At 34.4% G+C, this 26049-nt stretch overlaps 2 protein-coding genes across 2 annotated transcripts; both read right to left on the reverse strand.

The window, feature by feature from the left end:
• Positions 1-18211: 18211 nt before the first annotated feature.
• LOC132286512 (geraniol 8-hydroxylase-like) lies at positions 18212-20901 on the reverse strand. The gene is made up of 2 exons (XM_059788864.1): positions 19971-20901; positions 18212-18984 (listed from the first exon to the last, which is right to left on the reverse strand). Exons 1-2 carry the CDS (start codon positions 20850-20852, stop codon positions 18370-18372), a joined length of 1497 nt encoding a protein of 498 aa, XP_059644847.1. The 5' UTR covers positions 20853-20901; the 3' UTR covers positions 18212-18369.
• A 918-nt stretch (positions 20902-21819) lies between these two features.
• Positions 21820-22542, reverse strand: LOC132281440 (uncharacterized). Its single transcript, XM_059783141.1, has one exon. It carries the CDS (start codon positions 22540-22542, stop codon positions 21820-21822), a length of 723 nt encoding a protein of 240 aa, XP_059639124.1.
• Positions 22543-26049: the final 3507 nt, after the last annotated feature.

Genomic DNA, 26049 nt, shown 5'->3' on the forward strand with positions numbered 1-26049 from the left:
CCCAGGCTTAAACCCGAGGAAATATCAAACAATCAATAGTTTAAAACGAATACAGATGACAAAATGAATTTAAAAATAAAACATAAGAGCTGGAAGAAACTAAATATAAAATCCTTTAAAATTAAATATACTTAAATCCCAATACTTCAAAACCAATCCAAAACCTCCATAAGTTAAACAACTCGGGAATCCATCTCTAGTGGACCCTTAATAAAAATCCCAACTGAATGAAAGTAAAACTAAAGATAAAACCCAAATTCAATATCTGGAAGGAAATCCTACATCGTCGGTAAAATGAAAAATCGTCTTTGCTCAGCACGAACAAGCTCAAACCTGGAACTAACGTACACCTGAAAAATAGAAGTGGGTTAGGCCCATGAATAAGTTCTATCCTACTACAATCCAAACATAGACTCGATACGCATGTACATACTAAATAGTTCAACAATAACTAATAATCCGTACATAAATATATCCACACTACTGGACTTTCGCTAGACTATGAAGAGGGTCTCAACCTGAACAGAAGGCATCACACAATACGCACCTGAGTGGGCATGAGTACCTAAACCTAAACAGGGTATACCTCAACCTTCACAGCCAGCTACACATCCAATTGCATATACGCACCCTAACCGTCGACACTGAGACTCAAGCTCATGACACGGTATCATAAAAATATATTTAAACTCCATTCATAACCATCCACAAGGAATCCAGTAAGTCATTCGGCGTATTCAACCGTACCGACTTATATATATAAGGAGAATTGTATTTAATAACCCGTGCCCTTATTCCAAAATAGGTAGGACTTAGCAATTTGAGCTAATCCAAACCTAATATGACACCGTCCTATACCGGTGCAAATAATCCCATCCATCCAATAGTTGACAAAGTATTTACAATAACAATATCAACAATTCCCTACCAGGTATAGTAAAATAATTATCAAACATGCTAATTGTGTGATACCCCTCGATTCTAGAGCCACGAGTGATCAAATCCGAGCACAGATCCTAGGGATATCAGACAATTAATATGTAAACAAATAGGAATAAAATTTGAATTAAGAATAAAATATCAAAACGCTGAAAGAATTCTAAAATAAAAATCCTCAATTTAAAATAATAAATTAATAACATTTAAATCCTTCAAATCTGTACAACTCGGGAATCCATCTAATGGACCCCTAATAATTCCAACTGGTAAAACATTTACAGAATTAAAATCGAAAACCAAAATAAGAAAGAAAATCCTATGTAATCGGAAGAGTGAGTGACTGTATCTGCATCACCACGATCAAACCCTAAGGCTGGTACTCACGAACACCCGAAAAATAAAGGTGGGTCAGGCCCACATGCAAGTTCCATCCTACTACAATCCGTACATAAACCCGATACGCAGATACATCCTAGATAGCTCGGCAATATCTACAATAGTCCATATATATATAAATACACATTATAGGATGCTCACTAGCCTATAACATAGTTCAGCCTGGGTAGAAGGTGACCTATAAAACATGCTTTTCAGCGGCCAAGTACCTAGACCTACCAGGGAACATTAGTTATATCCAGCTACTCAACCTTTGCGATATACGCGCCCTAATCGTGATCAGGAGACTCAAACTCGTATCACGGTATTATAAATATATATATAAATTCCTTCCTAGTGCAGAAAGATAAAACAAATATCCATTATGTCGTTCAACTGTTTTAGTTGACAGGACATGCATCCATGTAGGATTTAACTGTTTTAGTTAATCCATTTCTTATGTATGAAGGGGTAGGACTTAACTTTTTAATCTAATCCATCCCTAATATGTCACCGTCCCATACCGGTACATATAATGCAAACGATCATTGAATGATGTAACATTTTAAGCAGTTCATCAAATCATATCCACGTAATCCAAATAGTTGATATACATAATTTAAACAGTTCATCAACTAGCAATCCAGAATCCATCCACGTAACTAATCAAGACAAGGTTTAACAGTTCACCAAGTTAAAATCCAGCATCCATTTATGTAATTGACAGAAAATATATATATAGTTATGTCTTCGATTAATTCCAGGCCAACATCCAATTAAATTAACAGAACCCAAATATTAGTTCAGAAATTTAAATTCAAACTATAACCCAAGTAATTGTAGAATAGTGCTTAATATCACATCAATTACTATCCAAGCTTAAATCCATATATCGCAGAAAAAGAATTTGTATTTCATTAATTAATATCCAAGGTATGCATAGATCAACCATGATATATAAATGATCCTAGCATGCTACCATAATAAAATTTATAAAGATATATATACTCCGTTAAACTGCTGAAATTAAACTGGGCAATTAAACCCATTCTTTCCATTAACAGCCTGCACCGTTGAACATTCCTACGGTTAAATCCATGAATATATAAACATTAATTTATCAAGTGTGGCTCCAATATAGCCCAATATCATGTTTAAAGTCCATGCTACCATCCGTTAAATTTTTAAAACAAGACTTAGCAACTTAGTCCTTCCGATCCGTTAGCAGCGTACAAAGTCACTTATTTTTACACTGTTTATTCCATTTGCCCTATGAACCAAATCATACACTTAGATGGTTTAACATCCCTTGAAATTACTTTTAGAATTTTCATTCCAGTCCCTGAAACCATTTAAAAACCCCAAACATGGCCCAAAAGTGCCCAGACAAATTCCAGAACGCACCCAAACAAGACCCAACCAAAGGAGCCTGCTCTAAAAATCAAGAGCAGGCTCTTTTTACCTTAGAGCCGGCTCCCTAACCCCTTGGAGCCGGCTCTATGAAAGGGGGAGCCGGCTCCTACCTTCTGGAGCCGCCTCTCCGCCCTTTGAGCCTTCTCCTCTGCTCCAACTTCTTTTCTGCTTCGTCCGGTTACCTTCTGTGTTTCCGGCGACGTCCAATATCCTATTCCAGACTTCTTAAGATTATTAGAGGTCAATTAAAGTTCTTAAACCCCTAGAGACTCCTCTTATTCCAGTGTGAACCGATTGACAAAGAACTTAAACTACACACAACAGTTTATGCAAGAAAAACCAAATTCAGTTTAACTAAGCATACGAACAGTTTAAAGTCTGAAACATATATCAACAATTCGTTTTAAAGTTTTCAGTGTTAAATTGTAGTCCAAACCATCCTAGAAACTCCTTACGAATAAATTTACAGAAGTTTAAAACCATACTCAGCACAGTTTTATACAAGAACCAAATTTCAGTGATCTAAACCATAAACAGATTACAGTCTGATACATTATGCGTCAATCATGAATTTTTAAAAGTTTAATTAGTCCCTGGAGACTATAAAGAATGCACAGAACACAAGTTTACAGGAAGGAGAGAATGAAACTTGCCTTTAGATTTCGTTTTGAAACCTTACAGCAGCATCGTTTCTAAGTTTCAGAATTCTCTTATACTGCTCCCACCTCTGACCATTGTTCCATTCCTCTGTTCTTCCTCCTTAGCTTCATAGATTAATACTATGTGAATAATGTTTTATTTTAACCCTTGCAGACTACACAAGAATATACACATTGAAGTGTATACAACCCTCTCTATGTATATCTGTTTTTCCTCTTAAATTACCCCTACGTGAATAGGGTTTTCTCCCAAAAACCTTTGCAACATAAATCGTTATATATATATAGACTCCTCTGAAACCCTAATCCCAAATCCAGTAATCCTAACCCTAAGTCCAGCCCAACTACAAGTCGGCTACCTAATTACTTAATCATAACACTCTAAACCTAATTATCACCCAACATGGTAATAAACAAGTGACCACAACAGTTACGTTCATTATACATTTATCTGGAACAAAATTAACTAACTAATTAATTAATTACCCTTAAACATAATTAAGAAAAATAAATAAATAATTATGACTAAAAACCACACAGAACACACATACAATTTCAAGTCAAATGGATAATAAAATAAAACACACTTAAACAATATTAATTATTAATTTAAACACACAATTAATCAGTCAATTAATTTAAACAAATACAATAAACACAACTAATCAAATAAGTACATAAGTCACTTAGATAATCAAAATTAAATTCCCATTTTATCCTTTTAAAAACTAGGGGTATTACACTTTAACTAAACCAGTTGATAAACATACTGACCATATGAATGTCAATCCCGAGAATTCTAAACTAAGCATGATAAAGTAGTTTAACAGACATGCTTTAATTAAATCAACACCGAAACCATAACCTGATCACACCGGACTGTAACTGTATTATAACTCCATTTCCAGTTTCCATATAACCAACAAAGCATAAATAGATATGATTTAACTCAATTCCATGGCATGCAAAAATAACTATAAGTAATTTATCATACTTGTAGTTTTCTGTCCAACAAGTTTATGCACTCAATTTTACAATAAAATCTTAGCACAACATAGATTTAAAACATGTATATTTTTTTATACTTGTACAGACATATTCCATTAACAGTGAAATAAGCTCTCACAGAAACTTCTAATAACATTAAGAAATTTAATTAACCAAAACCATACCTCTCTGCAGAACACCTAAACTGATTCCATACAATTTTAACGTTAGATGCTCTGAGTGCAGCTTTATACTATTCTGTTTTTGGCAATTTAACTTTACTCTAAACTATTTCTCACAGTATTTAATTTCCATTTAAAACATAAGAAATCAACCCTCATGAAGCCTTATTACTGCAAATGGAGAATAAGCAAAACAGAAAGTAAAACACCAAAGAGAACACCCATGGAGCAGACTCACTACCCTTAAATATTTATTCCCACACCAGTCCACTGTTAAACCATTCATTAAAGTGTTGAACTCTCTTAGGAAAAACTTAGAAACTTCATAACCAAGCCTTTGTCTCACTGAAAATCAAGAGAAAAACCAACAAAATGAAAAAAGGGGAAAACAAAGAATGGAGCAGGCTCCAAAAACACTTGGAGCTGCCTCCAAGTGACTTGGAGCCGCCTTTAAGTGACCTGGAGCCGCCTCTAAGTCCAAAGGAGCCGGCTCCAATCCCAAAAAGAGCCGGCTCTCTCCCTCCTCTTCTCCGTGTTCTCTTTTTCGGCATCGTCTACTCCTCCGGCACTTCACTGTGTAGGTTCCTAGAAACTGTACCTAGATCCCAGTATGTTCCAACCCTTGTTTCAGTTCTTATTATATCACTAATGTGGATTAAACAGAGAACTAAACAAGAAAGTTTCAACTTGGAATAGTTTAACACAGGTATATCAGATTCTGTTACAGTTAAACTTTTAATCAAGTAAACAGACAACGTTTTTTATTTTATTTTATTTTAAACATATAAATCATCCTGAAACTATTTAAGCATGCAAAGAACACGAAGTCTAAGGGAGAGAGTTAAGGCAAAACTTGCCTTACACCGACGTTCGTCTAAATTTTCCGGCGTAACTCTTCTTCGTTTGCTCTCTGTTTTCCTACCGTCTCTAAAACTGCTCTCAGACTTACTATGTCGTAATCTTCTTCTTAAAACCCTAGGCAGGCATCCTAAGTGAGTATTTATAGGCCACACTAATCTTAGGTTCCCTCAACCCTAATCGGATTTGCTCGGCCCATACAGAAATTTAAGTTAAACAATGACGGCTACTGTGCATACTTAAAGGAACTATATAACAGTCACGTTTAAAAATCTAATTAACTAATTTATTTTAATTACCCATTAACCAAATAAACTAAATAAAACATTTAATAAATAATTAAATAACACACTTAAGCAACTAAAATGAAATCAAATAAACAAGTCAACCAACAACTAATTCCAATTAAACCAATTAAAACATGAAATAAAACAATTAATGAAAAGAAAACAATTAAAGCATTAAATAAAATTAAAGCATTAAATAAAACAATTAATTAATACCGAGACTATCCTTTTGAAACTTAGGGGTATTACAAATAGTGTGCCAAATGAGTGATGTGTGAATGGGAGCACATGATGTCAACCCCCCTCTTACATGATCACATCCATTATTTGGCATCTTCTGAATTTGGGATGATATATCATTACTTTTGAAAATTTAGAGCTTAAACTTTTGTTTATTTCCAAAGTCATTATTAGCTTGGTGTGACACCGGATTAAAGATTAGAACTAGCTCTGATTCTAACTGTAACGGGTTGGGTGCTTTGCGATCAGACCAAAAAACTTAAGCTATTAGGTATAATTCCCTAACCTATTTTACTTCCCATTTGGATCCGACATGAGATACCTCAACACTAGGCCCATAGTATAATGAGCATACACTATGCCCCCCTCAAATTCAATCCTGGTTCCGCCCCTGTATATATATAGATGTATATATATGTTATAAATGTACACAATTATTGTGTTCATATATATTTATGTATATGTGTGTATATATATCTATATATATCATTATTTCCTATGTATTTACATTGTATAGAATCTATACATTTTATCAATTTATACCCAAAAAAACAAAAAAAAACTTAAACTAGGTGGGGTGAGCACGCGTACACTCATATCCTAACGTGGCTGGTATAAATTGTGAACTTTTAAACTCATCGTGGGCATGAGGCGAGTATGAATTTATCGATAATTAAATTGGGCGGGTACATATTTAGGTAAACCCACCAGTTGTCATCCGTAGTTGGAATGATGTCAAATAGTGTGCCAAATGAGTGATGTGTGAGTGGGAGCACATGATGTCACCCTCTTTCATGATCGCATCCATTATTGGGCATCTTTTTAATTTGGGATGATATATCATTACTCTTGAAAATTTAGAGCTTAAAATTTAGTTTATTTCCAAAGTCATTATTAGTTTGGTGTGACATCGGATTAAATATTAGAACTAGCTCTGATCCCAACTGTAATGGGTTGGGTGCTTTGCGATCAGACCTAAAAGTTTAAACTATTAGGTATAACTACCTAACCTATTTTACTTCCCATTTGGATCCGACATAAGATACCTCAACATTAGGCCCATGGTATAGTGAGCAACCTCAAATTTACGTAACCCACTATTTTTAAAGCCATATAACTTAGGGGTGTGCAAAAAAATCGTCAACCCAAAAAATCAAACTGTCTGGGTTGGTTCCATAGCGGTTCGGTCTAGTCACGGTTCAAAAATAATGGAATCGTGAAATTTTTGTTTGGTCCTAGATTAGGGTCCCATAGGACCGGACTAGTTCAGACCGAACCGTTATAATATGTATATACAATTCAAGGGAAAAAAATTCAACTAGAACCGTGGAACTGAACTGAATTGAACTGAACCACCATTTTTTCATGGTTTGGGTTGGTTCGGTTTCATATTTTCTGGAACCGTAGGGAACGATTTGGTTATAAAAATCCTTAAAACTGGACCAAACCGAACCGTGTACACCCCTAATACAACTTGTGTTGCTACACAAGGAAAGTCAACGGGGCTCACTAGACTCGTTATCTCCTAAAACATATTATTATAAATCTTTTGATATAATTTATTTTATAAATATTTATGAATTTTTTAAGAAATTCTCACTTTCTTTATATTTATTAAAGGTATGATATTTTTTAAATTATATGAATTAAGTGTAAGGTGTTAGTATTCATGAGCTCTATGTTAGTATTCACCAGTGAACACAAGTAGAGCTTCCGTAGTCAAGTTTGACCCATCTAATAATTTCTCCATGTGGCGGTTAAAGATTATAGTTTAATTTGGTCAAATGAAGTAAAAAAAATTAATAATATAAAAGCTTGTCTGATTTCTTTAATATATAGAATTTTGTGCACTTTAACATGTTTGCATGATTATGGCAAGAAGACAAAAATTTCATATTATAACATTACTAAAATGGTATGTTTAGAAACACTAAATTTATCTTTTAGATTTGGAATAAAAAAAAAAAATAATTAAAACTTTAAACTAAAATTTCTCTAATCTCAACTCTAAAGCATCAATTATTTGAGTTTTTCGGACATTTTGAAGTTTTAGAGAATGTAAGAATAAAAAATAAAAAAAATTTCAAAGGAAGTTACGTTATTGTTTTTTTTTTTTTTTTTTTTTTTTTTTTTTTTTTTTTTTTTTTTTTTCTCAAATTATGAATACCATTTTTCAAAAAACTCTTATGATGTTGACAAGGAGAGCTAAAGAAGTCTTGCAAATAGTATGGAATCAAACACAATCTTTCTTCTGACTTAATTCCCTAAATCTGCTAATTAATTAATAATTTTTATCTGATTACAGGGACCATCAATAATTGAATCGAAATGAACCGCGAATAAGAAAATGAAAGTAAAACTTACAAACTGGTGGGAAGAAAAACAAATTTAATTAATTAGAATATTATAAGGGACAGTTGTAGAAAATACCCTTCAAATATACTTCACTTGACACTTTTATCTCTATTTGAAAAAATGTGCAAAAAAATGTTGATAATTTTTTCACATTGTGCAAAAATACACTGTCTAACATAAATTAGTATTGTAATACTTGTTTTGCCCTTTTACTATTCCGAAAATGCCTAAGGAGTATATATGTTACTAATCTCATAGTATAGGGGTGATATGTGTACATTACCGTAAGTATATAATTGTCAAATCTTAATTTGGAGTAGATTTTTATTCATTTTTATTAGAATTTTGGCTAATTCAAATTAGTGACACCAAACCATATACTTTAATTTTACACAATTAAAGGAAGGACCCAGTGTTCATCTTAAATAGCATAAGAAGTGGTTGAGATTATGCAAGGTTATAAAAATATGTATTTCCTACATTTCATAATATCAATTCTAACTTCTCAAATATTTTATTATGGGTAATACTTAGGTCCTCAATGAAAATTTCTGACATACTCACTGCATGGACCAAAAATAAATGGACCTCTTATTTTAATTACTAAATGGTAATTAAATCACAATTTTGGATTTAATAAGTGGATATTTACCATGGTCACCATTTTTGATTTGGTAATTAAAAATCACATGTCAATTTATTATTGATTCATATCACTAATGAGTATGTTATAAATTCTTACTGGTGAGGACCTAACTATTGTCCTTTTATTATTAAGTCCTAATTTAATTGAATTATAAGAACTTGATCCAATTAATTAAAAAGTTGAAATGACCATCTTTTCTCTAATTTTTTAAAATCTGGTATTTTGCCAAATTCTTACTTAAAAGTTCTATTTCTTTGATACGAGTATTTTTTATTTATTTATTAGAATTTTATCTGGTTGAAATTAAAGTCACCCATTAAAATCTGAGTCTTCCAGAAATCTTAAAGACATGCATTTAATTTTTCAAATAGGATTAGGTTCTCTCTCGTCATTCTAATCTGACTCTCATCAAATTCATTAATGGTGGAGACGACCAAAAGGTTACAAATCCAATCAAATGCACTCTAAAAAACAATTTTAAATTTATTGCATAGAACCAAATAATTTTATTTTATTTTTGAAGAAATACTTATCAGATTGCACATGTCGTTCTGTCAATTCCTTAACCAAACCCTTTACAAAACTTAAAAAAAAAATATCAGATTGCACATGTCGTTCTGTCAATTCCTCAACCAAACCCTTTACAAAAATAAAAAAATATCCCTTAATCAAATAACTTTTACTTCAAGGCATTAATAATTGGCAACCAAACATTGAAAGGGAGAGGTAGGTTATCACTTGTTAGGGGGTAGATCATAGATGGTTGATAATATATATATATATATATATATATATATATATATTTGTGTGTGCGTGTGTGTGTGTGTGTGTGTGTGTTCATGAAAGAGCTTGAATGGTCCAATAATGTAGTTGATTAATGGTGTGAGCTTCCAAGCCATTCAATTCATTTAAAGCTTTGATAATCTTTCTTGGGCAAAATTCATTAAACCTTCAGAACTAGGGAAAACTCCTCTGAACTTTCTTTTTTGTGCCAATTATCTGATTCGAGCTTTCATTTTTAATAACTACAACAAGACAACAATAATTATTATTATGAAATTCGAGTTTTGAACTTCAAGCTTTCTCTTATGTTTTGTAACAATGTCTGAAATTGCTGAAATTCCTTCCATTCATTGTCGCATCGCAACTGACACAGAGGGAAGTGTAGAAAACACCCTGAAGTATATTTTTTGTAGCAATTTTATCCCCTATTTTAAAAAGTGTGCAATAAGTACTCATAATCTTTTAAAATTGTGCAAAATTACCCATCTGTCATAAATTTGATATGAATTAGTGTTGTAATGTCTATTTTGCCCTTTTAATCTTCCGAAAATACCCATCTTTCTCTCTTTACTCTCTGCCGCCAACTCCTCCCACCGTCGTTTTCTTCTTCTTCAACCACCTTGTAATACCCCTAATTTTAAAAGAATAGTTTCGATATTTATTTATTTATTTTAATTGTATTGTTAATTATTTAATTGATTATTTAATTAATTGCTTATGTGTTTAATTGAATTAGGTATTACTTGATTATTTGATTATGTGTCTATGTATTATTTGTATTTGTCTATATGTTAATTATTTAATTAGATTATGTGCTTAAATGGTGTTTTGATTAATTGTAAATTAAATATTTTCTTTTCTTTTATTATTTTATTTTATTTTTCTTTTATGATTATGGTTAGTAGTAATGGGTGAACCAATTGGGTCCCATAGACTATTTCGATAGGAGGTTGGATGTGTATGGATTATTACTCATGGATAGTTGTGTATGTATATATATAGATATATATTATATACATATATAAAAAAGGAAAGTAATTTATTAATTACTTTTATGATAACTTGGGTAGTAATATTTAATCTGATGTATATGTTTTATGTTTAAATAATAAAAATATATATAAATTTGATACGTGTTATGTTTTAAGTTACCTTATAATATTATGGTAACTTAAGTATTATTGGATAATTTATTAATAAATAATGGAATGTGTATAATTTATTTATTTAATAAACATATACATAAATTATATACGTAACATATTTTACTTACCTTTTTAATATATATAAAAGGAAAAATAATTTATTAATTACTTTTATAGTAACTTGAGTAGTAATATTTAATCTAATGTATATGTTTTATATTTAAATAATAAAATATACATAGATTTGATACGTGTTATGTTTTAAGTTACTTTATAATATTATGATAACTTAAGTATTATTGCATAATCCATTAATAAATAATGGGATGTGTATAATTTATTTATTTAATAAAGATATACATAAATTATATACGTAACATATTTTACTTACCTTTTTAATATTTTAATATTTATTTTTTTTTAAGTTGACTTGGATTGGGAAAAGGGTTAGGGTTATTTTATTTAACATATAAATATATAGTTATAGGTTGTAAAAAGGGGTTAGAAATATTCACGTGATATATTCTATAGAGAGAGAGTTAGAGAGGGAAGGAGGAAAATGAAGGAATGAGGAAAAAAATCATGTAGAGAGAATATCAAGTAAGAAGATGTTTAACTTTCGATCCGAAAGTTTAAGGCAAGTTCTTCTTCTATCTCTTTTCCTTTGATTCGTGTTTCTATGCATGCCTAGGAAATTCCAGAATTTATTAAACATATAAAATTAAATAATTATGCATGTTTAATTGGATTAGAATATAGGTTTTATGAAATTGGTTCATATCTGTTCTTGTGTTATGAATTGATAAATGCATGATTTTGATGTGATTTTCGATGTGAATTTTTATATGTTTACATTATGTATTTTTCATATCTGTGGAATGATGGAACGTAGAAACATGCATAGGATTCCTGAACATTAAATAGGAACTAGGTTTGGGTTTAAATAAATTTAAATAGACTCAATCATAATGATGCTTTCTATTTGAATGTTTTAAACAAACGAATAGATTTAATCTTTTAAAATGTTTTAGCAATTAAGATTAAATGTGTAGGATGAATTGAATATGGAGAATACTTATTTGACGGTATAATAAAATATTATCATATATAAGATTCAGTTTGTGTAGGACATATGATATAAGAAGCTTAAATAAATAATAAGTCATTCCTATTTTGTGATAACTTGATATTATATTATTATAGTTATTTCTGGATTGTTTGATGTATTTCCTTAATCGTTACATTAATTGTTGGATTGTGTAGTTTAATGCACCAGTATGGAACGGTGGCATTTTAGGGACGGATTAACTTATCAGTTAAGTCCTACCTATTTTATATAAAGGGAATTGATTAACTAAAATGTTAAGTCCTACTTATATTCAAGTCAGGTCAGCTGAACAAATTGAATGACTTATGGAGGATTAATTTATTATATAAGGGAATGAATTAACTAAAATGTTAAGTTCTACTTATATTCAAGTCAAGTCAGCTGAACAAGTTGAATGACTTATGGAGGATTAATATATACTGGATAGGATTGTTACTAGATTATATATATATAAGTATGGTGCCATGATATGAGCTTGAGTCTCAGGATCAGTGGTTAGGGCGCGTATATCGCTAGGGATGTGTAGCTAGATATAGTGTAGTTGTGTACCCTGGTAGGTCTAAGTGCTCATGTCCACTGTATGTGCGTTTTGAATGTTACCTACTATTAAGGTTGAGACAACCCTATAGTCTAGTGAGGTTTCTTTAGTGTGTGTGTGTATATATATATATACGGACTATTAGTTACTGTTGGATTGACTAGGATGTATACGTGTATCGGATCTCTACTTGGACTGTAGTAGAACAGAACTTGTTTGTGGGCCTGACCCACAATTATTTTTCAGGTGTTCGTCAGGAATAGAGGTTGTTCGTGTTGAGCGAGGATTAATCTACTTCATTCTTCCGATGCTACATAGGAGTTTCTTTATGATTCAGTTTCCTGATTTAGACAGTTATTGCTGTCATTTGTTTCGTTTGGATTTTCTAGGGGTCCACACAGTATGGATTCCCAAATTATATTTTGGAGGATCAGTTGTATCAGAAGAGTTTATTAACTAATGAAAATATATTCTGAGGTTTATTATTAGATTATCATTTTAGTTTCTTGTCAGCATTTTATTTATTCTTCTTTATTCTTTTGTACTCTGTGTTCGTTTATTATCAATTTGTTTTGATATCCTCGGGTATTCGGGCGTGGGCTTGGCCAACCCGCATTCGGAAATCCGAGGGTATCACACACCTCCTCCTCCTCACACCATAATTCACCCATTAACTCTATCCATCAATCTTATTCATATCTATATACACACACAGATATCTATACACACACACACACACACACACAAATCAATTTCATCCATTCATATATATACACACACACACACATATACTAACTGGGTATATATACAGACGTATATACACCACACACCACTACCAACACCGGCGCAAGAGACGGCTGCGGGGAAAGTGCAGGAGACGACGGCGGCAAGCGACCCATCATGGTGACGAGATCCTGCGTGGCGACGATGAGGATGATTGAGCAGTACGAAGAGGAGCGCCGCTGCTGGGAGTTGGAATTCGGCCAATTCTACCGTCAAATCAAAAGACTTTGATGGAAGAGAAGACGTCGAAAATGATGCCAAGGACTCCGGTGGCGTCGATAATAGCGGTCCAACATTAGGTCTTGCATTTTTGTCTCTGTCTCTCTCTAAAATTTTCTCTAATATGTAAATTTTGGTTGTGGTGATGGCTGATTCGTTCTTGGATTTGGGGATTTCGTGGTGATGGCTAATTCGTTCTTAGTTTTGTTTTAGTGGGTCTTACCAAAGTTCTGTTTGTAATGTGTGTGAGCAAATGTATGTTATGGGTTTGTTTGGAATCTGATTAAATCCACGTGGGAATTGAATGGTTTTTGGATCTGGGTTTTGTTTGTGTTGAATTTGTAGGTGAGGCTGTTGAGAGAAGAAGAAATTAAACAATGGCGAATAGGGTTGATAAGAATCTGTTAAAATCCGGCGATGTTTTCCGGTAAGGTGCAGATGACGGCGAGGGCTTGTAGGAGGAGCCGATTAGGGATTCGAGAGTGGGAAAGAAAGGCCACTAGCTAGTGTAGTTGCCGTTCGATCTTGTATTTCTTTTTGAGAATGTCAATTCAGTTCTTGCACTGGATACCTGTACGGCGAGCCTTTTTGACGTGGCCGTGACGGGCGTTGAAGGCGTCGGCGACGTCCTGCCAGTGTTTTTGACGGAGGTTGCCGCGGTTGAGCTCGATGTAGCGTTCGCCCCAGGCTTCGATGAGAGTGTGAGTAGCGTCCTCGGACCAGCAGTCCTCGCGGATGGGCAACAATAGCGGTGATCGGGACAAGTGCAACGTCGTCGCCGGCTACGGGAGGGTAGTGGTGGGTTCGTCGTCATCGTCGTTCATTGGTGCTAATGTATCTGACTGTGATTAGGTAACAGTGGTCGTTGAGTCTTCTAGGTTGGGAGAGAGGTTGTTGGTTCGCATTGGTGACGGTGAAGGAGAGGGAGTTTGTAGAAGAAGTGGTGCGTGAGAGGCACGTGATGGGACTGTTTATTATCTTTTTGGTCTTTTTACAAAATTTTGTATTTTTATATATTTTATAAAATTGTTGACTAAGGGTATTTTAGTCAAATTTAGTTTTAAATTTGCCATAAGGGCTTGATTGCACCAAATTGAAACTTGAGGGGTGTTATTTGCAAGGGAAGGATGTTATATGCACTATATGCATACTTGATGGGCGTTTTTTACACTTGACCCATATATATATATATGTGGGTTAAGTGTAAAAAAAAATCCATCTACTATCGATATAGTGCAAAATAGTCTTTGTGTGGTATAAAACTCCCCTATATTATCAATTTGGTACAATTACCCCCCTATTCGCATAAAAAGACTTTAATACCCTCTAAATATAAATAAAAGAGTTAAGTGTAATTAAAAAAAAAAAAAAAAACCCAAATATATAGGATTTGTGCAAAATAGTCTCTATTTTTTTAAAATATGCATTTCAGTCCATAAAATTTTAAAAAGGTGCAAATAAGCCCCTTTGACCACTTTTTGGTCAAAATCGACATAAAATAAATTCAAAAACCCTATTTTGCCCTTTTCTTTTCCTATTTTACCCATCTCTCCTACGTTCCACCATTACCACCCCCACCACCACCACCACCACCACCACCACCACCAATATGTTTATTTTGGCCATTCAATTCAGCCCAATAGCCAAAGTTTAGCGCCAATCTATTGAGTTAACTTAGTGTGTCATCAAACAAAGTCACATCACAAACCTAACTGTTGGTGGTTGTTGGCGACAGTGAAGGACGGCGAGCTTGAGACGCTATTAATGTGCCATCGGTGATGGCAATTGATGAGAAGGGTCTGGATCTGTTGGTGTTTGCCGTTCGATAAGGATGAGAACTTGCCGCCGGAGTTTGGTTGACGGTGAAAGGTTGAGGTCTTATTCTACGACAATGAAATAGCGGACGGTGAACCTCATGAGGTGGTTCCAGTGCGGTCGCCTCTGCCTGTTCCTTTCCTTCCATCATCTCTACCGCCACCACAACTTTTAAAGCCGCTGCCACCTCTAGGGCCTTTGGGGCTTCTTCTTCCCTCCCTCTATCATCTAGACCGCCACTACACTTTTAAAGCCGCCGCCACCTCTGGGGCCTCCAAAGCTTCTTCCTCCTTTGAAGCCCCTTCCTCCTTTCCCTCCATCACCTCGGTTGCCTTTGAACCCTTCACCACCACGACTTACAAATCAATCAATCAAATACAAAGGGAAAATAATAATAATAATAATAAATTATCTAAAATGGTAAGTTTACATTGTCTAATTTTTTTAATATTATTTCATTTACATTGGAGAGGGTGTAAATGTCTTTTTATGCGAACAGGGGGTAATTGCACCAAATTGATAGTATAAGGGGTTTTATACTACACAGAGATTGTTTTGCACTATATCGATAGTAGATGAGGGTTTTTTTGCACTTAACTCAATGGCAAAATAGGGTTTTTGAATTTATTTTATGTCACTTTTGATCAAAAAGTGGTTAGATGGGTTTATTTGGACCTTTTTTTTTTTTTTTTTTAATTTTATGGACTGAAATGCACATTTTCAAAAAGTAAAAACTATTTCTGCACAAACCTTATATGTTCAATTTTTTTTTTTACACTTAACCCTATATATATATATATATATATATATATATATGTATGTATTTCATCACTTAAAAGATGACTTACTACTACATGGCTATTTGCAACTGTTTATTTATTTAAAACCAATTGTAAATTAATTCAAGCCTTCTTAACCTGTCCAAAAGAGCCACAATAGCATTTCTCACTTAATATTACATCACTTTGGTATGACCTATATCTTTCAAATTAAAGTAAAAAGTGAGGCTCGACTCCTTTAGAACAAATGAGCTCCCACAAAGGAAGGCTGCAAATTCTTTGTTACTACGAAGGTTCTTGAACTTTGTAAAAGACCAATTAAAAAGAATCAAGGAATACAATTTCTACTTTGGTTGGCTTGAATTTTATATAAAATTAACCTATTGTTTTGAGGCATTTCTCATATTAACAGGAAACTTTCAGTAATGAGAGAGAGAGAGGGGGTGAATCATGATGCATGGGTTGGCTGCACAAAAATTGAACAAAAACTAAATATTAAGATGTTGTTTGATAAAATTAAAAATTAAGTATTGAAAATTTTAAGTACGAATGTTTCTAAGTGGTCATTAAAAAATAAATATTTTTTAAAATTTTCAGCGTTTAGTATTCGGTAATAAGTGATGCCCTTATCACTTAAAATTTTATCTCATTTTAAGCGATGCTTAGCATTTTTTAGTTATATTCAAATTTTGTTATCTAACTCATTTAATTAAATAAATACTTAATTCGATCAAAATTAAATACTGAATTGAGTTATCAAACAACATCTTAGTTAAAGTAAGAAAGTTTTTCTCAAATTTGTAAAAGATGAGACCTTCTTCTTAATATAGACGAGTGTAAGCAACTGTCCCTCCACGATTGTTATACGATTCCAACTAATAACACGTGTTGCTACCTCGCTTATTTTTTAAGCTTTATGTCAAAGAGTTGTTTATACCCTCATATTTGTTAAATGTTAAAACTAGCGCCATTCTAAAAGTGAGTGTAATACTTAACATCTTCATTGATCTAACCTTTCGGTGTTTGTGCATTCCCCGTATAATTGGGACGTCACAGTCACTCATTCTTAAAGCTTTAACTTTCTCATTGAAGCCACCTACAGGTGTTTGCACGCTCTCCTATATTTTAGGTGGGAATGGACTCTGATACGAAGGACCTACCTATTTCATGCAAAACGTCTACCCCTTTATCGGACATTCCTCTTACAAATGTTAATAAATTCTCTTCCACACATAATGTGAAACATCACAGAAGTGAACCGATTTAGACCATTCCTGCCTCAAATCAGTAGCTGTGTGAAACCCAACTGAATTGCTCGGATCAGTTCCTATTAGATCTTGCACCCAACCAACAACTAACAATATATAGCAATGACTATATTTCTATTTTTCATTACAAAACCAAGAGAACAAGATATGTAGAGTAAACTTAATCAGGTGGGTATATATCACTATTCATAAAATACTGTACTTATGATGGAGCTGGTTTGGACATCTTTGTCTTTTTATTTATTTATTTTTTTAACCATTTCAAAAAAAAAATATGTTTGTACCTATTATAAAGTAGTTTGCTTTGGTTTTGCTTTTGTTGTGGCATCAAAGTAATTGGTCACCACGTGGCACTTACATTATTTAGGTGTAAATTAAGTACAAATTAAAAAGTTTGACAGAAAACATCATTTACCCTTTCCACTTGTAAGTACATGTGCAGCTTAGTTTTCAGATAATTCTCTCTCATGCACCATATTGTAAAAGGAGTACCATTCCAATTTTCTTTCCATCTTTTTCTTAAATGTTGAAAAAACCAATTCCTCTTGATGACATAAGCAATGTATATTTTATTTTGTTATAAAATGATATTAAAAAGTAACCTAACATGTGGCTACCTCCAAAAAAAAAAATAGTATATCTCATTCTCTTAAGCACGTTTTCACCATCTAATTGACTTGATCTAATTATCCAACGAATTTGATTACACTCTCCACTTAAAATCAACTAACTTGCAAATTGTCAATCACACTAATATGAATCTTGTTGATTTTGCTCCAATGGCTAGGTTGAGTCAAGTTCACGTGCCTTTAAATGAATAGATCGAAATGGGTTGAATCAAGACAAGTAAATTGGATTTCTTTATTTTAAGGGAATGAAACACTAACTTGGAACCACATAGAAGCTCTAGAAGCTCGAAACATGTTCATGGAAATATCAGTGTTACAAAAAAGGAAAAGAAAAAGAAAAAAAACACTCTAAGGACTTAAATCATTCCATCTTTTTCATCATAGGAATGACAGTAAGTGGGATGGCTTTCTTCAATGTAATCCCAAACTGCTCCTCCATGTCCAAATTCTCCGGCGCGATTCCTCCGGCGATCTTCCAATTGAATTCATGGACAAGAGAAGCTAACATTAGATAAACCATTCGGAACCCCAGAGGCAAACCAGGACAGATTCTCCGGCCAGCGCCGAAGGGTATGTACTGAAAGTCTTGGCCTTTAAAGTCCATGTCAGAGCCTAAGAACCTCTCTGGCTTAAATACCAATGGGTTGTCCCAATACAATTCATCTCTACCAATAGACCATGCATTCACTACGACATGGTTGTCCTTATATATGGTGAAGCTGCCGATTTCTACGTCAGTCCCGGCTTTGTATGGTAGCAGAAGTGGGGCGGCGGGGTGGAGTCTCATGGTCTCCTTCACCACGGCTTGCAGGTATGGGAGGTGATCAATGTCGGATTCTTTGACGGACCGGTTAGAGCCAATTTTTTGGATGAGTTCGTTCTGTAATTTCTTCATTGTGTCCGGGCTGCGAAGAAGTTCTGCCATTGCCCATTCGGTTGTTATTGAAGATGTATCACTCCCAGCAATAAACAAGTCCTGTGATTGTATACTGTGAGAACTTAAAATTTTATACTCACTGTCCCAAATTAAGTGTAGTTTTTGAAAAAAAATTGTGAGTCACAATTTTCAAGATTACATGTGAAACACAATTTTAAAAAATAATATTTAATTTGGAAAGTAGGGAATATAACTACTGCCTAATGCATTCTTGAGGCTGATACAAAAATAATATGATGAAGAATAAATGTAAAACAACATTTGTCTACCAACTGGATGCAGTTCAGATGGTCTGAATCTTTGAGTGGGTGGGATTTCTTGACCTTCCCCCTTCCGAAGAATAAATAAATAAATAAATAAATCACCGATGGTGATTTTAAAGTCCTCAAGTTTGAACCAAATAGAAAGTCAAAAGACCATATCCGTAAGGTATAATTAGAATATATTTATTGAATAAAAAGTCTTCATCTCTCTTTGAAATTAATAGTATTATTCAAAAATAATATATATAATTAAATAAAAAAATATTATTTTCAAAATTTTAGGACCTACTTCATTTATAACTCTGAAAAAAAATTTCATGAGCTTAAAAAACACAAAACTGTTTTATAAGAATTATAAAATTAACACAATTATCTAAAAACACATATTTTTATAACCGAATTTTTTAAAAAATTAAATTAAATAAATTTTTTTTCTATAATATTCTGATTTTCAATTTTCTAAAAGCATAAAATTATTTTCATAATTACAAAAACAAGCATGCCCCTAGGTTTCTTCATTCGATTTTTCTCTTGTGGAATCACTAAAATTTTACTATGTTGAAAAATGTGTCACTATTTTAATTTTTTGAAAAAAAAGGTATTTTAAACTTTTCTTTAGACTGAGACAAGTTGTCTTCAAGAAAAAGCAAATCCCAATTTCTGTACTACATAATCAATCCAACAAAAAATCCTTTTTTGTGTGCTACATTTTCTATCCAAAAACATGAAGTTACATAGCAAAAAGAAGTTGATGGTTCTTACCAGGATCAAAGGCTTGATGGTTAGGCTGTTGAAATCCGATTCATCTTTTTCACATTGATCAAGAAGAACTTCCAAGAAATCACCAGCACCCAAACCCAAAGCCCTAGATTTCAAACGCTGACTGACGATTTCATCAAAGATCTCATGAAGCCTCTTATAAGAAGGCTTTATGTGATGCCTTATTCCCTGCAAATCAAACCATTTCAGCACCGGAAAATAGTCAGAAAGATTCGGCTTCCCGCCATCTTCCATAATCCTCCAAACCAGGTCCTTGAACTCCTGAGCTGACTCGAAGTCCGGGTCGATCACGTCGACGGAGAGGATGGTGATCGATATCAAGTTCAGGGTGGTAGCGAAAGCCACTTGGCCGATGTCCACCGGCTCACCGGAAGCACAGAGCTTCCGGACATGGCCGAGGAGGTCCCCGACTTTCTTGTGGCGGAGGTGTTGCATGGTGTCCAGTGTCTTGTTGGTGAACAGTTGTGTGGTGCAGACTCTCCGGCGGTTGCGCCACGTTTGGTTGCCGGGGACCCACGCAAGGGTTCCTTCCGGGTAGGGTTGGGCCGCGATGACATCCGGCACAGGCCGGTCGGAGAAGGTTTTGTCGTGCGTTTGGAGGATTTCTTTGGCCAGTTCGGCGGAGGAAGCAACAATGGTGGTAACAAGGCCGAAGCGGAGAGTCATGAGAGGGCCGTAGTGTTTAGCCCAATTGGCCATTGTCTGGTGGGGTTTCTTCCCCAGTTGGAGGAGGTTACCGACAATGGGAAGTCCGGTTGGACCGGGTGGTTGTTTGGCGGCAGGAGCTCGCCGGAGCCACCACCATTGGAGGCAGAATAACAGTATTACTACTGCAGTAGTGAAGAGGTTGAATTGGATCTCCATTTGGGTGTTCTCTCAAACACCTCTCCAGTGTGGTCACTTGATAAAGTATGTATATATATATATATAGAAACAAGAATTATTGATGAATGTAGATACCCCAAGTCATTGAGTATTGACCGACAAATTTCGCACATATACGGAGTCTTATTAATTTTTCCTCTTCAAATAAGGAAAAGATGACCAGAAAATTGAGAAAAATATTGCTAACTAATTTTTCAAACTTATTTGTACGTATAAGATCCGTACAAATAATATAATTTTATTTACTAATATAATTTTATTTTTCAATTTTAAGAAAATAAAACTCTTCTTTTAGAGAAAATGAGAATTTGTATTTCCAAAGAAAATATGTAACGCTCCATCACCCTTCATACACCAAGTCAGTGTCTAAGAGTTGGTGCCCATTGTTCTATTAATAAAAATGTATTTGAGCATTTAATAACAAAAAAAAAAAAAAGTTGTGAATTAAGTTTCTGCATGTGCTGCACATAAAAAAATCAGAGGCGTGCAGGAGAAATGGAAGGCAGGTAGGGTTTCTATAAAATAAAAGAGACTTTTTGACAGTATTGTCCAAAAATGTAGGTAGGGTTTTTATAAAATAATAAACCACATCACTTTTTGACAATATTGTTCAATAATTCACTTTTGACACTATTGTTTAAGAATTCATCATACTTACTCCATGACTCCGAGGAGGAGGAGAAATTAACGTAGCACTTCTCGGGTTTCCTTCCCCAGTTACAAAACATTTTTTTTTTTTTTTGAAAGGTAAAATCAATATATAAATATAAAATAGAACAGGCCTAGAGGTTAGACCAGGGTACAAACATAGTGTTACATAGGAAATATGGCCCAAGGAGCCACCAACCCAAGAGAAAAATAAAACTCAAAGGCCCAGCCCAGAGGAAAAAACCATAAGCTCAGAGGGAACAAGGACAACGAAATCCAACAACACAAAGAAACGTGATCATGGAGGAAGCTTCACAATATCAGTGATCCGGAGGCTGATCAGGTGGAAGAAGGATCCCCCATTCTGCATATAATCGATTGATATCAAGGAATCTTTAATAGGAGAGGACATCAACTTCCATCTAATTGATTGTAGTGTTTGGTGCAGCACCGCATTTGCAGAGGCAAACTTTTTCTTGAAAATTCGATTGTTACGCTCATTCCAGATGTTGTAAACCAATGCAGCCAATGCCAATCTGGAAATTGAATTGTTGTAAAACCATGAATTTGATTTCCCTTTCCAATGATAGGATGCCCAAGTAATGAACTCAGACCAAGATGCCGGCAAGATATGGAACCCACAACGTGTTTGTAAGAAGTTCCACATGGGCTTGACAAAGCTATACTTGAAAAAAAGGTGATCGTGGGACTCCAAATCCGAACTGCAGAGGATGCAAGTAGTGGCGTCAATATGTGAATTACACCTCCTGTCAAGTGTTGGTAGGCGAAGGTTAATGGCAACCCAGAGAATAAAGGAGTGTTTAGGTATCAAAGGTTTAGTCCGAACAAGATGTGGCCAATGAAAGGTCGGAAGATGCCTGTTTATGTGTTTCATTGTGTTGGCAATTGAGAATTTCCCTGAAGGGGATGGAGACCAAATGAATCTATCTTGCTTCTGTGGATGAGATGGTGGGAAGTTTGATGTGGTCGTAGTGTGGTGATTTGCTGGGGAAAGGACCATATGGATTGACAATTGTTGATGCAAAAATCTGCACGATCCGAAGCCAATGCCATTCTTGCAAGATAAGAGAAGTGATGACCGGCGTGGTGCCGGCCGGGTGCATTCCGACGATCAAGTTAGTACTTGACGATTGAATATCTCAGAAAAGATTTTCTGTTGGATGGGATTTATGGCCTACCTTTTTATGTTGACTGGCCTCACTTTTATAGAAAGTTGAAGTTGTCGTTTTCACATTTCCTTCTAGGAGAGAAGGGATTAGTTAATCGTATCTTTAGTGCAACCTTTGAATTAATCAAATCTTATCCTTTAATTACCTTATGAGATGGTCACCTTATCTTCTTAAGTCCCTTTGAGTCTCCATTTCACTTGAAATTCTTATCTAATCAAATATTCCGTATCAGTAGCCCCCCATTCCTGAAATCTTGCTTGTTAAGCGTCAGGAATGCCAAGTCCTTCCAAGCTAAGCGTGCTTGCTGATTACTTTCTTGCCCCTTTTAATAAGGGAGTGTATTTGCTCGAGCTTTGTGAGCTTACCCTTTAATAAAGGAGTAGTTAACCCCTCGTCTCTTTACCGAGGGAAGAATATGAAATTGACCCTTTGTTCCTTTATGGGGGAAAGAGGTGTAATCTTAATGAGGGTGACCCTTTTAATACTAGAGGTAGTCGTCTCGTCTCTCTAGTAAATGAAGAAAGTTTTAATTATCTCACCCTTCTGTGTAGAAGGAGTAGTCATTTTCTCGTTCCTTTAATGATAGATGAAGGTGTTGTCGACCTCTCGTCCCTTTAATAAGGGAAGAAGATGTAGTCGGTCTCGTGTCCTTTTAATGAAAGAATGAGGTGTAGTCGGCCTCTCGCCTTTTAATGAAGAAATGAGGTGTAGTCAGCCTTTTGCCTTTTAATATAGGACATATTGACTTGATCCCTTTTAGTACTGGGAATGACAATTGCAAGCTTCATTTAGCTTGGACCCTTATAGTATGGGGAAATTTGATTTCGACCCCTTTTAATATAGAGGACAACAATTACGAGCTTCATTCAGCTCGGGCCCTTATAGTACGGGGTACTTTGATATCAATCCCTTGTAATACGGGGATTTGCATTACGGGGTTCATTCAGCCCGAGCCCTTATAGTACGGGGCACTTTGATATCAATCCCTTAAAATACGAGGATTTGAATTATGGGATTCATTTAGCCCGGGCCCTTATAGTACGGGTACTTTGATATCAACCCCTTATAATACGGGGATTTGTATTACGGGATTCATTCAGCTAGGCCAGTTATAGTACGGGGCACTTTGATATCAATCTCTTATAATACGGGGATTTGTATTACGGGGTTCATTTAACCTGAACCCTTATAGTACGGGGCACTTTGATATCAATCCCTTAAAATACGGGGATTTGGATTGCAGGACTCATTCAGCCCAAGCCCTTATAGTACGGGGCACTTTGATATCTACCCCTTTTAGTATGGGAATAACAATTACGAGCTTCACTCAACTCATCCCTTTATTAAAGGGGTTCAAAGTAATTTTGAGTTTTACTTAGCCTTCCCCTTTGCTAAAGGGGTTCGTAGTAGTTTTGAGCTTTACTTAGCTCGCCATTTGATAAGGGTTATCTTGAGATATTGACTACCGGCGGCACCTTTGTTGTTGTTTTCAAAATTTGCCTTAAAGGGAATAATTTACAACAATTCAGATGGTTAACAAAGACCTATCTGTTGTGGCAAGAACCTGTCTATCACACATCTTTAAACATCTTTAAGCTACTCCTTAGCAGCATATTGCTTCTTGTTCCTACTGTTTCCTTTTACATAATAAATATTTGGTACATAGTGTTCCTTAAGGGAATCTATGGAAGAATATTTCTATGTTAAGGATTATACCAGTAGGGACAATAAAATAACAATAGAACTTATATCTACTTTTAATCTTAAAGATTCTTGAGATGACAATTTCTGCAAGTTTCTACAACTAGTTATCATAGGACAACTTTCAAGAAAAACTACAAAAATTATCATGTTATGGTGACTTCATAAATGCAAAGTATAAATGGACAGGATTTCAGTCCCAATAAGGAATATTAAATCATATAGTTTGCTTCACCTTATATTTTTTATACGAAAATTAAAATGAAGTCATTCAAACAAATATCAAAGTAGAACTCATAGAAGGGATTTATATGAAGAATCACAACGATGAAAATGGAATAGTATACCCTTTATCCAAGTGTATTGTAATACCCCTAATTTCAAAAGGATAGTCCTGGTATTTAATTTATTATTTTAATTGAATTTTTAATTATTTAATTGTTTATTTGAATTATTTGAATTACTTGAATTATTTGACTTATGTAAATTAGTTGAGTTATTTGACTTAATTTTAAATTAGTAAGTTGTTTAAATGTCATAATTTTTATTTCTTTGAATCACTTTTTTAATTTACTTATTTGTTTTCATTTAATGATTTAGATTAGGGTTCTTTTAAGAAATCATGGTTATAGTCGATGTAGGTTTTGATTAAGTTGTTATGGGCCGATTAGGATTCAGTTGGGGCTTGAATTAATTTAGGGTTTGGTATAACTCTATAAATATGTAGGATACGTCTGTTTAGGGTTTAAAATAAAAACAAAAATAAAACCTATTCACGTCTGTGGAGGCACAGAGAGAACAGAGGAGGAATTTTGTAGTCGGAATCGCCAGAACCTTAGAAGACGACGTAGAGATTTTGAACAAAAGTCTCAAAGGCAAGTTCTGTCTTAACTCTATCCCGTTGACTCGTGTTCTTTGCACGTTTAATACAACTTTAGGATTTAATAAGGATTAAAATTAAACTGGGTTCCATGGTTAGATGCTTACAAACTGGATGTGTTTATATATTGTATATTGTTTTGTTTTAAATTCTTTCTGGTGTAGATTCTGTTTTAATTCATGTAAATTGATGAATAATGAATTTTAGTAGGTCTATAACATGTTGGAGAAACAATGGAAGTAACTTAGTTGCAAGGTTGATTTGCTAAAACAGTTGGTGTTCATGAATGGAAATTATCCCGGTTTAAATTCCTTGTGGCATAATTGATGTATAATTAATGTCGTTGAGTGAGTAAGGAATTTAATTATTTCTTGAGCACACTGGAATCTAATTAAAACACTTAGGAACCCTAGGGATGAAGAACAGAGAAGAGACGGTTCAAGATTTCAAAGAGCCGGCTCTTTGGAGCAAAGAGCATGCTCCATGGGAACATGGAGCCGGCTCTAAGGGGTCTTAGAGCCACCTCCAAGACTAGGAGAGCAGGCTCCAAGCAAGAAAGAGCAGGCTCTTTCAACCGGCTTCTAGTTTTACGTTTTCTGCGACCTGTTTGGCTACGGAACTCGGATTTTGGGATTTTCAAATTCTGTAGGAAGCTATACTTGGGTGTTTTGAGATGTTCTAAGTTTAGTTAACACTTGTGAGAGTGGATTAATGCTTAATAAACCAGTAGGTGTTAATAGCTTGAACACTGGTAAGT

The sequence above is a fragment of the Cornus florida genome, unplaced genomic scaffold (genome assembly GCF_030987335.1).
Source record: "Cornus florida cultivar Cherokee Brave unplaced genomic scaffold, ASM3098733v1 CherokeeBrave_3.0.0_Hap2_Chr11, whole genome shotgun sequence".
Lineage (NCBI taxonomy): Eukaryota > Viridiplantae > Streptophyta > Magnoliopsida > Cornales > Cornaceae > Cornus > Cornus florida.